Genomic DNA, 15,486 nt, shown 5'->3' with positions numbered 1-15,486 from the left:
CCATCTCATGTGTTCATAATTTACACTATAACTTTATTAAACTTTTTAAAACCCTGCATGAAACCTCATCCCACAGCTTCATGAAGTTTCATGTTTTTTCTATTTGCCGCCAGGGCTCCTGGCCTGCCCGCCAACCTTAAGGTTAGACGGTCTGGCCCTTTAATTGTTTAAATGATCCTGTCAATGGCCTCAATTGGCCATTGACAGGTTGGCGGGCCCGCAGCTGATTTTACCGTGTCTCCGCCTTCCTGAAAATTTAAATGGGGTGCGGTGATGTTGGGGGTTCCGCCGACATCATCCCGCATCATTTTACGCGTCGGCGAGCGGGCCCCGCCCCCTGCTCACCGACAGCAAAATTCTGCCCAGTGTTTTTATTTTTCCCAAAGATTACCGATAAAATTGGTACTATGATAGATTTTTATTATCGGAGAGGTAAAGTCCAAAGAAACAACGGGAATTTGCAATTAAAGGGGAAAATCTGTGCAAGGAAAGGAATTCTAAGATCTAACAAGTGTGAAAAGCCTCCAGCCTCTGTGCCTAAACGGCTGTGTGGAAGAACTGAAGGTAAGAAAACTCACTTTGAATTCGACTGTTCAGCGTATCATGTTAATTTGTCTGGGTCTTTTAAAATATACGGGGAGAGTTTTCTCTCCATCAGGGGGGCTAAGCGGGAGTGGGCATAGGCCGTCTGCGATTGGCTGCACGCCGCTATTTTACATGGGTGGGCCTTAATTGGCCTGCCCAGCGTGACGCACACCCGGGAGTGCTGAGCGTTTCCTGTGTGGGCGGGGGGAGGAGGCTGAGTCAGGGCCTGTGCTCTTTCGCACACGGAGCTGCCTCAGGGAGATTAATTTCATTATGAAAAATGTAAATAAAGAAAAAAAAAATTTTTAGACACGTCCCCTCATGTCACATGAGCTGGGACAGGTCAATGAACTTTAATAAAAACATTTATTTGAATTATAAATCCTTCATGAAACCTCATGAGTGATGGATGAGGTTTCACGATAAATGCGAAGACCGCCTGGGCTCGTTGCCTGCCCCCTGCCAACCTTGAGGTTGGACGGGCAGCTCTGTTAATCCTTTTAATTAGCTTTTAAATGGCCTTAATAGGCCTTTGACAGTTCGGCAGGCGCGCAGCCGACTCCGGTGTGCGCCCACCGAACTGAAGATCGGAATGACGTGCGGTGACGTTGGGTCGCATGCCCGACATCACCGTGCGTTATTTTATGCGTCAGCGAGCGGGGCCCACCCCCGCAGGCCAACCTGAAGATTCTGGCCTATGTGTTTTTATTGTTGCCTTAACGGAGGTGTAACTGGGAATTAAATTAAACAGGGGAGCTAGAACATATTATAGTAGTACTTCGTAAACTATGTATGTGCTTAAAATGATTTTTTTTATTTAATAAAGGGTTAGTTTAATTATTTAAGAAACCTATAATTCTTGGTGGCCTTCTTTTTACTAAATTCAAAGCCCGCATCTCGAAATAAGTACAAACTGCAAATAGTTATGGCAGCTGCTTCAAGTTTCTCTCTGGCATTTGGGCAGCCTGGCATTTACCATCCGCCTGCCATAACAGAGAGATTGCAGGACTCTTCAATACAGAGGAATCTGGGCATCCTGGTGCATGAATCACGGAGAAGTTAGTGTGCAGATACAGCAAGTGATTAGGGAGGCAAATGGAATGTTGGTGTTTCTTGCAGGGGGAATTGAGTATAGAAGTAGGGAAGTGTTGCTACAGCTGTACAGGTCCTTAGCGAGGATCTGCAGGATCCAATTGGTTCTTAAGTGATTGCAGGGATTGTTCCTCCACTATTCTATCAAGGAATCTTTTCCACACATTGGTCACTCTCTGTGTGTGGAGAAGAATTTCCTGATATCAGTCCTCAGATTGTCTTTTACAAGTTTAAACTCAAGATGCCTCATGCAGGATTTTGGGTTTTGCACCAGGATCCTGACATCAGGATCAAATAGGGGCGATGACCCGGCACTGTGTGGCAAACAGTCATATAGCAATGATTTTCCATGAATTGTTCAATTAGGGTCAACAGGGCTGGTTTGTCACCCAATTAATGATGGCAGGCGGGTTCTCAAAACTGGAGGGCCAAAGGGAGCAATTGGAAGGAGTAGCAACCTGCCATTCAGGTAAGTGAGAGAGAGAGAGAGGGCATCTCCATCATCAGTCACCCTCTTCGAAACTTTTGAAAGTTTTAAATTAAAAAATGGCCTCAGTTGCTAGCCACCAGAGCAGCCTGTGGCTGCAACTGTAACCAGCGAGGCAGGGAAGGCCTCAAAACTTGCCTGGACCCTCTGGCCTCCAGTGTTGCTGGGAGGCTGTCTCCAAGCAGCTGGCCCAATTGCTTTGTGAGGCACATAGGACAAACAGTAAATTCTAGTCAACCTCTGTTAATTAGCCTTAATAGGTTATTTATTTATCCTAATTGGCTACCCACTGCTTGCAGGCAGGTAGCCCTTACACCCCCGATCCTGCCTCCAGGAAAATACTTGGGGGGTTGTTGGGGATGGTGGCTGCAAACCAATATGCCAACTAGTGGCAAGAATCTTTACATCCACCTGCCTCCATACTCGATAAGAGTACAAATTTTTCCCCTTGTTTTCTTCTTGTAATTTTATAATCTCCTTCTTTCTATTACATACAATCCTGCACGCCTCTATCAGATCACCACTCTGATATCCCCTTTCAAAAGTGAAGGACTCAAATTTATCATGTCTTTCCTCATACTTGAGACCTTGAAGACTTGGAATCACCATTATGTCTCTTCTTTGTACCCCATTCTAAGATTTGAAAGTCACCCTGGGCAGGTGTAAAGCAGCATGATACAATAATAGAGTGGAATTTACCACCCTGTTCTCAACATTCTTCCAGCCACCACCATTTTGGTTGGAGCGTTCAGGAAAAGCTTCATGCTTCATTGTAATTAGGGATCTAATGCACTTTGCAAACACCGATATATTATGAATTCTTTCAATAATCATACTAGATGTAGAGCAGCCAAACCAGTGGTCCTTAAAAGGTTTCCTTAAAGCTGCTCTAAAAGCAGAGCAGGTACATACAAACATAGGAAATAGGAGCAGAAGTAGGCCATTCGGCCCCTTGAGCCTGCCCTGCTATTCTATAAGATCATGGCTGACCTGTTTGTGTTTTGAATTTCACATTCCCATCTACCCCCGATAACCTTTGATCCCCTTGCCTAACAAGAATCTATCTACCTCCACCTTAAAAATATTCAGTGACCCCACCTCCACTGCCTTCTGAGGCAGAGAGTTCCAAAGTCACACGACCTTCTGAGAGAAAAAAAATTCTCCTCATCTCTGTCCTAAAAGGGCGACCCCTAATTTTAAAACAGTGACCCCTAGTTCTGGCCTCACCCACAAGAGGAAACATTCTTTCCGCATCCACTTTGTCAAGGCCGTTCAGGATCTTATATACTTCAATCAAGTCACCTCTCATTCTTCTAAACTCCAGTGGAAAAATGCCTAGTCTTTCCAACCTTTCCTCATAACTCGCTCAATCCAGGTATCAATCTGGTAAATCTCCTCTAAACTCCAATGCATTTACATCCTTCTTTAAATAAGGAGACCAAAACTGCACACAGTATTCGAGATGTGGTCTCACTAATGCCCTGTATAACTGAAGCATTTTATGTTCAATTCCTCTCACAATAAAGGATAGCATTCCATTAGTCTTCTTAATTACTTGCTGTACCTGCATACTAACTTTTTGTGACTCATGCACAAGAACACCTAGATCCCTCTGCAACTCAGAATTCTGCAGTCGTTTTCCAATTAAGTATTACTCTGCTTTTTTATTCTTCCTGCCAAAGTGAACAACTTCACATTTTCCCACATTATACTCCATCTGCCAGATTTTTGCCCACTCACTCAACCTATCTATATCCGTCTGCAGCCTCCTTATGTCCTCTTCACAATGTACTTTCCTACCTATCTTTGTGTCATCTGCAAATTTAGCTACCATGCCTTCGCTCTCCTCATCTAAGTCATTGGTATAAATTGTGAAATGTTGAGACCCACAGGCCCCTGTGGGACACCACTCATCACATCCTGCCAATCAGAAAAAGACCCATTTATGCATACTCTTTATCCACGCTAATATGTTACCCCTACACCATGAGCTTTTATTTTCTGCAGTAACCTTTGATGTGGCACCTTAGCAAGTGTCTTCTGGAAATCCAACTGCAGTACATCTACAGGTACTCCTTTATCCACAGCGCATGTTACTACTTCAAAGAACTCCAATAAATTAGTTTAACATGATTTCCCTTTCACAAAACCATGCTGACTCCTCCTGATTACTTTGAGATTTGCAAAGTGCCTAGCTATAACCTCCTTTATGAATGATTCTAACACTTTTTCCATGACAGACATCAAGCTAACAGGCCTACAGTTTCCTGCTTTCTGCCTCCCTCCTTTCTTGATTAGAGGGGTTATATTTGCTACTTTCCAGTCTGATGGAACCTTTCCAGAATCTAATGAATTTTTGAAAATTAACATCAACGCATCTACTACCTAGGATAAAGCCCATCAGAACCCAGAAACTTGTCAGCCAGCAGCTCCATTAGTTTGCTCAGCACTGCTTACCTAGTGATTGTAATTTCCCTTCTCCCTTCCACCTCCTAATTTACAGCTATTAATGGATGCTTTTTGTATCCTCTATAGTGAAGACTGAAGCAAAATATTTATTCATTTCATCCGCCATTTCCTTATTATCTATTTTTAACTCCCCATTCTCACTCTGACAACCGACACTCACTTTATTTACTCTTTTCTTTTTTAAATAACTCTAGAAATGCTTGCTTTCCATTTTTACATTTCTAGCTAGCTTCTTCTCATACTCTAATTTCTTCCTCCTGATTAACTATTCTCTGCCATTAAGTCACTCTCTGCCATTCTTTATATTCTGACCAATCATCTGACCTGCCACTCATCTTTGTGCAGTTATATGCTTTTTCCTTAAGTTTGATGCTTTCCTTAACTTATTTAGTTAACCATGGCTTATAGTAAGAATATACTTAGCCTGAGTATTCTGAAATATCCCCTTAAAAGTCTGCCACTGCTTCTCTGTTGATCTATCCTCTAGCCTAGTAACCCAATTCACTTTAGCTAGCTCAGCTTTCATGCCCACATAGATTCCCTTATTTAAATTTAAAATACTAGTCTTAGATCCACTCTTCTCCCTTTCAAACTGGATGTAAAATTCAATCATATTGTGGTCACTGCTACCTTATGGTGCCTTTGCTCTGATGTCATTAATTAATGCTGTCATATTACACAATTACAAGTTTTCTTTGTGATTTTTGTGAGGCCATCACTGCTATTACTATTTCAGGAAATCAAGGCTTCTGTGGAGTGTACAGGAACGTGTAGCTGAAGCCCAAGATCAGCCATGATTGTAATGACGGGCAGAGTAAGCTCAGAGTAGACGGAGTATGGTCTTTTCCTGCTCTTATTTCTTGTATTCTTGCTCCTCTTGACAGTGTAAAAATTGACCCTCGTAATCCTCTCCCCTGCAATTAGAAAATCCTGGCTCAACTCTGAAGAGTTGCTGGCTTTCCTGTTCCCAATATGATGACTAGGAATGCAACATTTAGTGTTAGTGACAATAGATTTTCAATGGGTATCGTTAAACCTTTTTTTGACCTCTTCAGAAACATCTGGCTAAATGAATCAAACACACAAGGCTTATATGCAAATACTAAATGGGCTGTTATTTCCATCCTGTTTTAAATTTGCATTGGTTAGTTTAAAAGAAAGTAATAGCTTATAGATGTTCTGAAGAAGAGCCATATGGACTCGAAACATAAACTCTGTCTTTCTCTCCACAGATGCTGTCAGACCTGCTGAGTCTTTCCAGCAAGTTTTGTTTTTGTTTCAGATTTCCAGCATCCGCAGTATTTTACTTTTAGCTTATAGATGTTGTTGCACTGATGGCTTTTGAAAATCTGCCATGTGAAATTGCTGAAAACATTTCATGGTGCAAGCAGATAGACAAACATATTACAGCATTCATACAAAGGAAGGCAAAAGACAACTTTAAAACTGCTGCGAATGTTTCTCCTTTTGTGCATTTCTTTCACTTTCACTAAGCGATTCAAAGATTTAATTAGCCTGACTATTGTTACAGCTATCCCCATGACATTATTTGCAAAAATGTATTTTTATTGTCACAGTTTTCTCCCCTCCTCATGTGAACACTTTGCCTGGCACAGTTCCATGGCCATCTCTGGGACAACACTCACGTCACTAAACGGCAACCATGAGCAGAAACCCTGGCCAAGTTTCCTCTCCCTCGTCTAACTGTAGCACTCTCACTATTGCCATTGTTGAAATCAGCTAACTAAATACAGACCAGGGATTGAAAAATAGAAGAAAGCTAACATGGAGAAGGCAGCCAAACTGGTCTAACTGTCAGAGCCTAACAAGTGACTGCATCAGCTGCAGCACTGGAAGGCAAGTGGAAAACATTACAGATAGAAAAATAGAAATGTGTTAAAACTATCAGGAACATTAAAAGTAACATTCTTAAAGGGAAAATAATCTGAATAAAATAATAAAGCCAGTTTTAGAATAGGTAAAGAGATGATGGATTATATGTAGAAACAAACACAACATTTTTTTTAGCTGTGGCAATAGATTCAAATGGTATTTTAAGGACCAGATGGGCTTTTTAATGGATAATTAGGGTGGAAATATTAGGCAAGATCAAGAGATGGAAGATGTGTTGAATAGATTCTTCACATCTGTTTTCATAATTGAAGGCTGTAGGCTATTTCCAAATCCAGTAAAACTGAAATTTGCAGTAAGCTACAAATAATGTGAATATATTGCAATATAAGTAAGAATCCTCAAAGAATGGAAATAAGAAAGACTTTGGTTAATAATTTTGGGACCTCTATCTATTTACTTCAGAGCAACACAGATTTCGAGGTAAGCTGATAGGATTACATAGAACATATAGCACATCAGCAGGCCATTCGGCCTAATTGTTCTATGCTGGTGGGAAGGCCCTACTTGATTCTCCTTCTGTCTTTTCTTGTCTAAATCTATTAACATAATCCTCTATTCTCTTCTCCCCATATGCTTATTTAGCTTCCTAGAGAATTCTGGGGCAGAATTTTTTGCCTGTTGGGCGGGCGGGCCTGACCCAATCTCTGGCGGGCGGGGAGCTGATCCCCGCCGGAGAAGTGGGCCCCGCCGCCATTTTACATGGGCGGGCCAATTAAGGTCCGCCCAACGTGACATCCGGCGGGAAGCGCTATGTGCTTCCTGTGCGGGCGGGGGGAATTCCCCAAAAGTAAGAGTGCACATCTCCCTGAGGCTAAGTGCTGCCTCAGGGAGATCGCTTACACTTTTAAAAATATTAAAAATTGAAAAAAAGAAACTCCTTAACATGTCCCCCTCATGAGACAATGTCACATGAGATGGGACATGTGCATAATTTACATTAAAAGTTTATTAAACTTTTTTAAACCCTGCATGAAACCTCATCCCGCCGGTGGATGAGGTTTCATGTTTTTTCTATTTGCCGCTGGGGCTCCTGGCCTGCCCACCAACCTTAAGGTTGGACGGGCAGGTCCTTTAATTGTATAATTGATCCTGTCAATGGCCTCAATTGGCCATTGACAGGTCGGCGGGCGCACAGCTGATTTTTCTGCGGGCCTGCCTTCCTGAAAATTTAAATCGGCTGGGATGAGACGTCACCCCGCGTCATTTTACGCGTCGGCGAGCGGGCCCCGCCCCCTGCTCACCGACGGCAAAATTCAGCCCCTGGAGTTCAGTGCTGTGGTGGTGAGTGCTGACTCTCTGTATGTCCTCAAGAGGGAGCTGGACCAATTCCTGACTGGGGCAGGGATGCACCATATACTCTAGCTTAGTAACCCAGTTCACTTCAGCTAGTTTAGTTTTTATTTCCACATAGTTGCCCTTATTTAAATTTAAAATACCAGTTTTAGACCTACTCTTTTTCCTTTCAAACTGGATGTAAAATTCAATCATATTGTGGTTGCTGCTACCTAGTGGTGCCTTCACTCTTGAGGTCATTAATCAAGACAAGTGTCTTTATAGGCAATGTTTGGCCCATGTGATCTCCTTCACTGGATTTGATCACCTGAGGGAGTCAGAAAGAATTGTAGAGAATATTTTTCCCCTTTTGTTTTTTTTGATGCTTTCCCTCCATCCCTAGGGGATTTACATGGTTCAGGGCTGGGTATGAGGTAACGGGCTAGTGGGGGGCAGGGGGAGGTTGGGGGCAGGAAGAAGCTTTCAGCCATGATGGTCCAGCCATTGTGATGTGAGGTAAACTTGATGACTATCTGGTCTTTTCATGCCTGACAATTCTGTATGTTTGTATCAATGCAGCAGTTAGAACCCTTGCCAAGAATAACAGCTTTGCAAAATATTTCCTCTTGTGCTGTGAAAAAGATCAGTTATATATGCAACCCAAATCATTATTTGATAGGCAGAGGAGAGAGTCTAAATATTCAAAAAAGGTTAAGAGAAAACAGGGAACTACAGGCCAGTTAGCCTAACATCAGTCATTGGGAAAGTATTGGAATCTATTCAAGTCTTAACAATGCACTTAGAAGATCATAGTATGATCAGACAAAGTCAACATGGTTTTAACAAAAGGGGAATCTTGTTAGACAAGTTTATTTGAGTTTTCTGAGGGTGTAACTAGTGGGGTAGATAAAGGGGAGCCAGTAGATGTAGTATACTTGGATTTCCAAAAGGGATTTGTGAAGATGCCACACAAAAGGTTAATAGGCAAGATGCATTAGCATGGATTGGTTAATAGACAGGAAACAAAGAGTAGTCATAAATGGGGCATTCTCAAGTTGGCAGATTGTGATGCAAGGATCAGTGTTAGGGCCTCAGCTACTTATCTATGTTTAGCTATCTATATTCATGACTTAGACAAAGAGACAGAGAGTAATGTATCTAAGTTTGCAGACGATACAAAACTAGGTGGAAATGTAACTTGTGAGGAGGACACAGAAAGGCTGCAAAAAATATAGACAGATTAAGTGAGTAGGCAATAAGGTGGCAGATGGAGTGTAATGTGGGGAAGTGTGAAGTTATTCGTTTTGGTCATAAGAATAGAAAAGCAGAATTTTTTTAAAGGCGTGAAACTTGTAAATGTTGATGTTCAGAGATACTTGGAACTCAAGGTTAACATGCAGCTACAGCAAACAATTAAGAAGGCAAATAACATGTTGTCCTTTATTGCAAGGGGATCAGTGTACAAGAATAAGGAAGTCTTGCTACAATTGTACAGGGCTTTGGTGAGACCACACTTGGAGGACTATGTGCAGTTTTGGTCTCCATATTTAAGGAAGGATATACATGCATTGGAGACAGTACAGCAGACATTCACTAGATTGGTTCTTGGGATGAGAGTTGTCCTATGATGAGAGGTTGAGTAAATTGAGCGTATATTCACCGGAATTTAGAAGAACGAGAGGTGATCTCATTGAAACATACAAGATTCTGAAGGGGTTTGAAGGGTAGACACTGAGAGGCTGTTTCTGCTGGCTAGGGAATCTAAAACATGGGGGCACAGACTCAGGGTAAATGGTTGATCATTTAGGACTGAGATGAGGAGAAATTTATTTATTCAAAGACTTGTGAATCTTTGGAATACCCCAGAGGGTTGTGGATGCTCCACCATTGAATATATGTAAGGCTGGGATCGATAGATCTTTGGTCTCTACGGGAAAGAAGGGATATGGTGAGCGGGCAGGAAAGTGGAGCTGAAGCCCAAGATCAGCCATGATTGTACTGAACGGGGGAGCAGGCTTGATGACCTGTATGTTCTATTCCAGCTCCGATCTCTTGATTCTTGTAAGAGGGAAGGTTGACCAAGAAATTTCATTGGAAGTTAAACGTGACTATGCAGCTTAAAAAGTATAACAAAGCATAACAAATTGACACTGTTTTATATGAGAAGAAATCATGTCCTCAATCCATTAGAAATATTAGGTGTCCATTTTAGTTAGATTGCCATGGGACAAAAAATAAACTGACTAACTGAAATATTTCTAAAGTTTAAATGTGTATATCATCTTTGGACGGCATGATAACTCTTGCAATTTCTAAGTAAAGGTTATTTTTAATGACTAGTCCAATTAAGGTTTCCTTATTTAAAACATACTTATCCAAAAAGGTCATAAATGATAAAAGCAAAGAATCAAATTCAGAATAACTTAATTTGTGTAAATTAAAAATTATATACCAGTGATCTGAGGAATGGACATATAAGCATAAATGTGGAAATTAAAATGTTTTAACTGGAATTTATAATACATAATTGCCTATTTGAATCTATGCAAATTAAAAAAACTTATGAAAATATTGCGATTATCATGTTGTAATAAAGATATGATGCAAAAAACAGATGTAATAACTTGGTTGTCACTAGTGAAGGGTTCAATACCTTTGCTTTTCTTAGTAGTCTCTGTAACTCATGTTGAGGTAGTAGACCATGGTTTTTGACAAACATGGGCATCTCTGGTGGCCAGTGTGTCTGGTAGTAAACAGTGCCATGGATCTCCATGTAGTTATTAATAACTTCAAGATACTTCGCCTTTCCCTGAAGAGCATAAAATTAATGATAGTCAATAACATCTAAAGAAATAACCTCAAACAGAATAAAGTATGCTATTACATTGATGATCCATAGCATACAAACTGTTTAGCATTGTCTCTGCAGAATATCAATCCAGTTTCTCTGTGTTTTTATGATGTGCTGAAGTATTAGTTGAAATATGTGTTTTGATCACACATTTCAATGAAAGCTTAATGGGATCAGATAATTTATATTGATGACTGACCTTGCAGTTGTAGCTGTCTACCACTCTTATAACTGTTGTTTTGAACCTAATTAACAGTCAATACTGCAACTTTCCAGGCCAATTATTCCTCTTGGCTGTGCCATGTGTAGATGCCATCCCTACCCAAGACAAATATGTGGACCCTTAGAGAAATCAATGCTCTGATGAAAGTTGATGATTGATGATAGTGCCGTTAAATATATTAGAAACTGGTAGAAAATCCAAAATATAAGTGGAAATCGGAACAGGCATTTTTATACAGGGCTAGGAAAAATAGAAAAGGAACACAATGAGATTTTGTAAAAAGCAAGAAAAAACAATGCATTTTTCAACCATTTAATTTGCAGCAAAGACTGTTATTTTTTTATGTCTCATATACAGTGAAACCATTTGAAATGAAAACCTTGAAGTAAAAATGTATTGACATAGTGAATCATTTATACAACTCAAAGTACATTTATAGTTTTCTCAGTGAAAGGAAATCACAACTCATACATTTACAAATACTGTAGATAGGCATTTTGCATTATAAAATTATTCTCACTCATTTGATACAGGTCTTTCACCACATGAGGACTCTTGTAATGATGTCTCATATTCACAACATACTGAGTAGCTTATCTTCCACCTGTTGTTTCTGTTATTTGCATTTCACAAAACAACCACAATACGGTGTCAATCTGGTTGCAACCTTAATATTGGTAATGACCTTCTGAACTTAAGGAACTAAACAGATCATTTATGGCCCTGACTTTGCTGTATGAATAATGGTGAGGCTCAAGGATGTGTTAGCAACATGAAATTCCATGCTTGTAACAAGTAAAAAAACTCATAAGATGCTACATTCTACCCACTTTCCTGTATGCCTCAGAAACCTGCTGGACAATAAGTAAAGATCTGTGAAGGAAAATAAAGGTCTTTGAAATGTTGATGCTAAGACTGGATGCTTAAAATTCTACATACAGACCACAAGACATATGAAGGGGCACTTGAAATTGCAAGAGCAAAAAGATCTCTAAAAAGTGACGTCCAGAAAATAAAATGTCAGTATTTCAGCCATTTGATCAGAGCTGAAAAGCTACAGAGATCTCTTCCAGAGGATAAAGTAAAGGGCAGCAGAAAGATGGGTTGACCCAGGCAGAGGTAGTTGGCTGGCAGATGTCACAGAGCGATTGCAGATGAGTTATAGTGGATGTATGAGGATGGCGCAAGACAGATGAGTGTGATGTACCATGACAGCCGAACTCCCGGTGGGATTAGCTACAAGCAGCAGTATCAGCGTTCACTGTTATTAAGAGGTAAATCAGTGAGCAATTTTTTGTGACCAGGCATCTGCAGTTAACTCTACAAGTTGCTGCCCAATTTGCCCTTCTCAGCCAAAAGTTTATCTATACTGGTACCTCACTGAGAGACTCAGAATTAAAATACATAAAGGGCATGAGTTGCTGTACTTACTCACCAGTCACCCACTGATGCTAGGGGGCCTAACTCCAGACACATAGGCCAGAATCTTCGGGTCGGCGAGTGGGAGCGGGCTCTGTTTGCTGACGCGTAAAATGACACGCGGTGATGTCGGGCGTAAGTCCGGACGTCACCGCACATCATTCCGATATTCAGTTCAGCGGGCGCGCACTGGAGTCGGCTGTGCGCCCACCTAACTGTTAAAGGCTTATTAAGGCCATTTAAATATCAATTCAAATACTTAACTGAGCTGCCCATCCATGGGCGGGATGAGGTTTCAGAAGGTTTTTATAGTTTAATAAAATTTTTTGATAAAATTCATTGACATGTCCCAGCTCATGTGACACTGTCACATGAGGGGACATGTCTTAAAATTTTTTTCCTTCTTTATTAAAATTTTTAGGAACCAAACCAGCTCTGTGCCTCAGGGAGATTTCTGCGCTCTTTCGCGCATGTGCACGAAAGAGCGCAGGCCCCGACTCAGCCTACTCCCCCTGCCCGCTCAGGGTGCGCTCAGCGCTTCTGGGTGCGCATCATGCTGGGCGCGTCTTAATTGGCCCACCCTCGTCAAATGGTGGCGCGCAGCTGACTGCGAGCGGCGATCGGCTGTGCGCACGCCCGCTCCCGTCCAACCCCCCTCACCGACGGGGAGAAGATTATCCCCATAAAGTGGCTCCTGCTGGCTGCGAGAACCTGAAGACAAACTGGGTAATTCCAGTCAGTCTCCTTTAATTGGCCTCAATTGGCTCTTAATGAGCCGTGATGGCTAACCCTGTGTGTAAGTGGGTCATGTTGTTGCACCCTCCTCCACCTCGATCCTGCCTCTGCAACCATGGCCTGGAAGGGGGCTGAAGCTGGGGAACACCCAGTGTTGGCCGGAGGGGCAAATTAGTTCCTCCCACCTCTGATCCCAGCTCAGGAAGGGGCCAAAACCCAGTCCAAGGTGTTTGTTCTAAGCTGTGCTTTATGTAAATATGGAAACACGTTCAGCCACTTCATTCAGTTATTGTGTACTGGAGAAATTTTTCCTTACGCCATAGATTATTAACTAATGTTGAGCTTTGACACTTACTTATAAGACCAGAAACATGTTTAGATAATTAAAATACGTTGTATATGTATTTAGAGATGAAATATCAGTAGCTGCGTTTCCTGAGGAAACAAAGGTTCTCTAATCCCTCATTCAGATATGTGTTAGTTAAAGGCTGAGTGTGAAAGAAACTTTTCCTTTTACCTGTGTGACGTTAATGTTAGTCCTGAACAAGGGGCCATAACCTTAAAAGTAGAGCAAGGCTGTTTAGGAGCACTTTTTCACATAAAGAGTGGTGGAAATCCGATACTCTCTTTCTAAAAAGCTGGTGAGGCTAGGAATTTTGTTAGGAAAATATACCTAGGGTTACATAGCCAAGGTGGGTAGATGGAATTAGGATAGAGGTCATCCATGATTTAATTGAATGAAGGAAAGGCTCGAAGAGCTGAATATCTTCCCACTGTTCCTATGTTCTTATGTTCCTCATGCAGAAACGCAATACCTTCAAGCTTAAATAGCTTAGCGAGACTTATCAGCAGATTCTGTTCTTTCATTAAATTTTGTTTGAATCACAGTAAGTCAAACAGGAGATCAATCAAGCTTTAGGTAAAGAAAGCATTCATGCTAACTTGAGTAAGAATGATTAAATCTGAAAATAATTTTTTATTAGTACCTGCCCGGATGCAGTTATAGACAAATTCAAAAACGAAGAAAAATAACTGATCAGGCTACAAATTTATTAATGCCAGTTAAATTAATCTAATTTATTCATCATTTTAATAGCTTTTAGTTTTGAACTTATAAGAAGAGATAGGCATTTGTAAAACCAGATGAAATGACTTGGTGACAATAAACTTTATTGGACAGAAAATCCAGCCCCCTCACCGCAACAGCACATTGAGAAAATCAATCCTGTGATGCTTCAAAGTAGTGGGGAAATAGCCACTGAAAATGTTTTTTCTAGTTTAAACATTCAAGGCATTGGGCAGAATCGTTCCAGATTTGCACTAAGTGTGGTAGCAGGTGGGAAAAAGGACGTTTTACCCGCTGGCTGCAATGGTGGCTTTACACACCGTATCATCCCAATCCCGCCTCATTAATCATGCAATCCCGAGAAACACGCCATTTCAATGGCAGGTGGGCTCTCGTTTGCCCGCCACTTACCCGCCATTGCTTCGCTGCTTCATCACACCGGGCGCCATATTTAAAGTGCAGCCACGTGAACACCTCTCAGTGCTTCCAGCCCAGGACTGCTGCAAAGAAGACATGGCCTCGAAAGGCAAGGAGACAGCAGACACCCCCCCAACCCCACAACAGCAACCCCGGTTTAATGACACGACCCTCGAGTGCCTTTTGGACGCAGTGGAGGCCTGCTGTGATGTCCTCTACCCCGGCTCTGGTCTCAGGATGGGCAGCAACCTCACTAATCCAGCATGGGACGCGATGGCCAGCGTCAATGCCCTGCCAAAGAGGACAGCCACCCCGTGCCAAATAAAAATGAATGATCTCCTCCGCTCTGCCAAGGTAAGTCACTCTTCTCATCACTCTCAACTCACACACTCAGAAACCCATCACACATCCACAGAGATCTCACTCACTGCCAGTTCACGGGACATCACCATTCACTCTCTCACACACACCTTCATTATCCTCTGATGAAGAGTCATTCGGACCTCGAAATGTTAACTGTGTTTCTCTCCGCAGATGCTGTCAGATCTGCTGAGTTTTTCCAGCTATTTTTGTTTTTTTTTCCTTCATTGTCCTCATCCTATCCATGGGGCCACTCAACACCCACACATGCCAGGCATAATAGTCATCTGAAACAAAAACAAAAATAGCTGGAGAAACTCAGCAGGTCTGACAGCATCTGCGGAGAGGAATAGGTACTAATCATCTGGCCTGGCAGGTGCAGCTTACACTCTCTCCATCTGTATTCATGCAGGAAAAGCTGGCACACAACAAAAGGGAGAAGTCGCAGACTGGTGGAGGAATGCCTGAAATCAGGGTCCTCACGGACTTTGAAAATAGAGCCATCCAGCTGGCTGGTAAGGATCTGGGCCATTCCTGTGCTGACAGTGAGGTTGGCGGTGCTCTACCAAGTGAAGATCCAGCAGTGCAACATCCAT

At 41.8% G+C, this 15,486-nt stretch overlaps 1 protein-coding gene across 1 annotated transcript in view; it reads right to left on the bottom strand.

Annotated features, from left to right (window-relative positions):
- Nucleotides 1-15,486, bottom strand: part of mgat5b (alpha-1,6-mannosylglycoprotein 6-beta-N-acetylglucosaminyltransferase B) — a 1,185,562-nt gene that overhangs the window by 83,879 nt on the left and 1,086,197 nt on the right. Inside the window, exon 21 of the mRNA XM_078570583.1 lies at nt 10,473-10,628. Within this exon, the coding sequence (XP_078426709.1) occupies nt 10,473-10,628 (156 nt within the window). The remainder of the gene's footprint in view (nt 1-10,472; nt 10,629-15,486) is intronic.

This window comes from Cetorhinus maximus, chromosome 24 (genome assembly GCF_964194155.1).
Source record: "Cetorhinus maximus chromosome 24, sCetMax3.hap1.1, whole genome shotgun sequence".
Lineage (NCBI taxonomy): Eukaryota > Metazoa > Chordata > Chondrichthyes > Lamniformes > Cetorhinidae > Cetorhinus > Cetorhinus maximus.
Note: the sequence above shows the minus strand (reverse complement) of the source record. Positions and strands in the feature narration are given on the sequence as shown.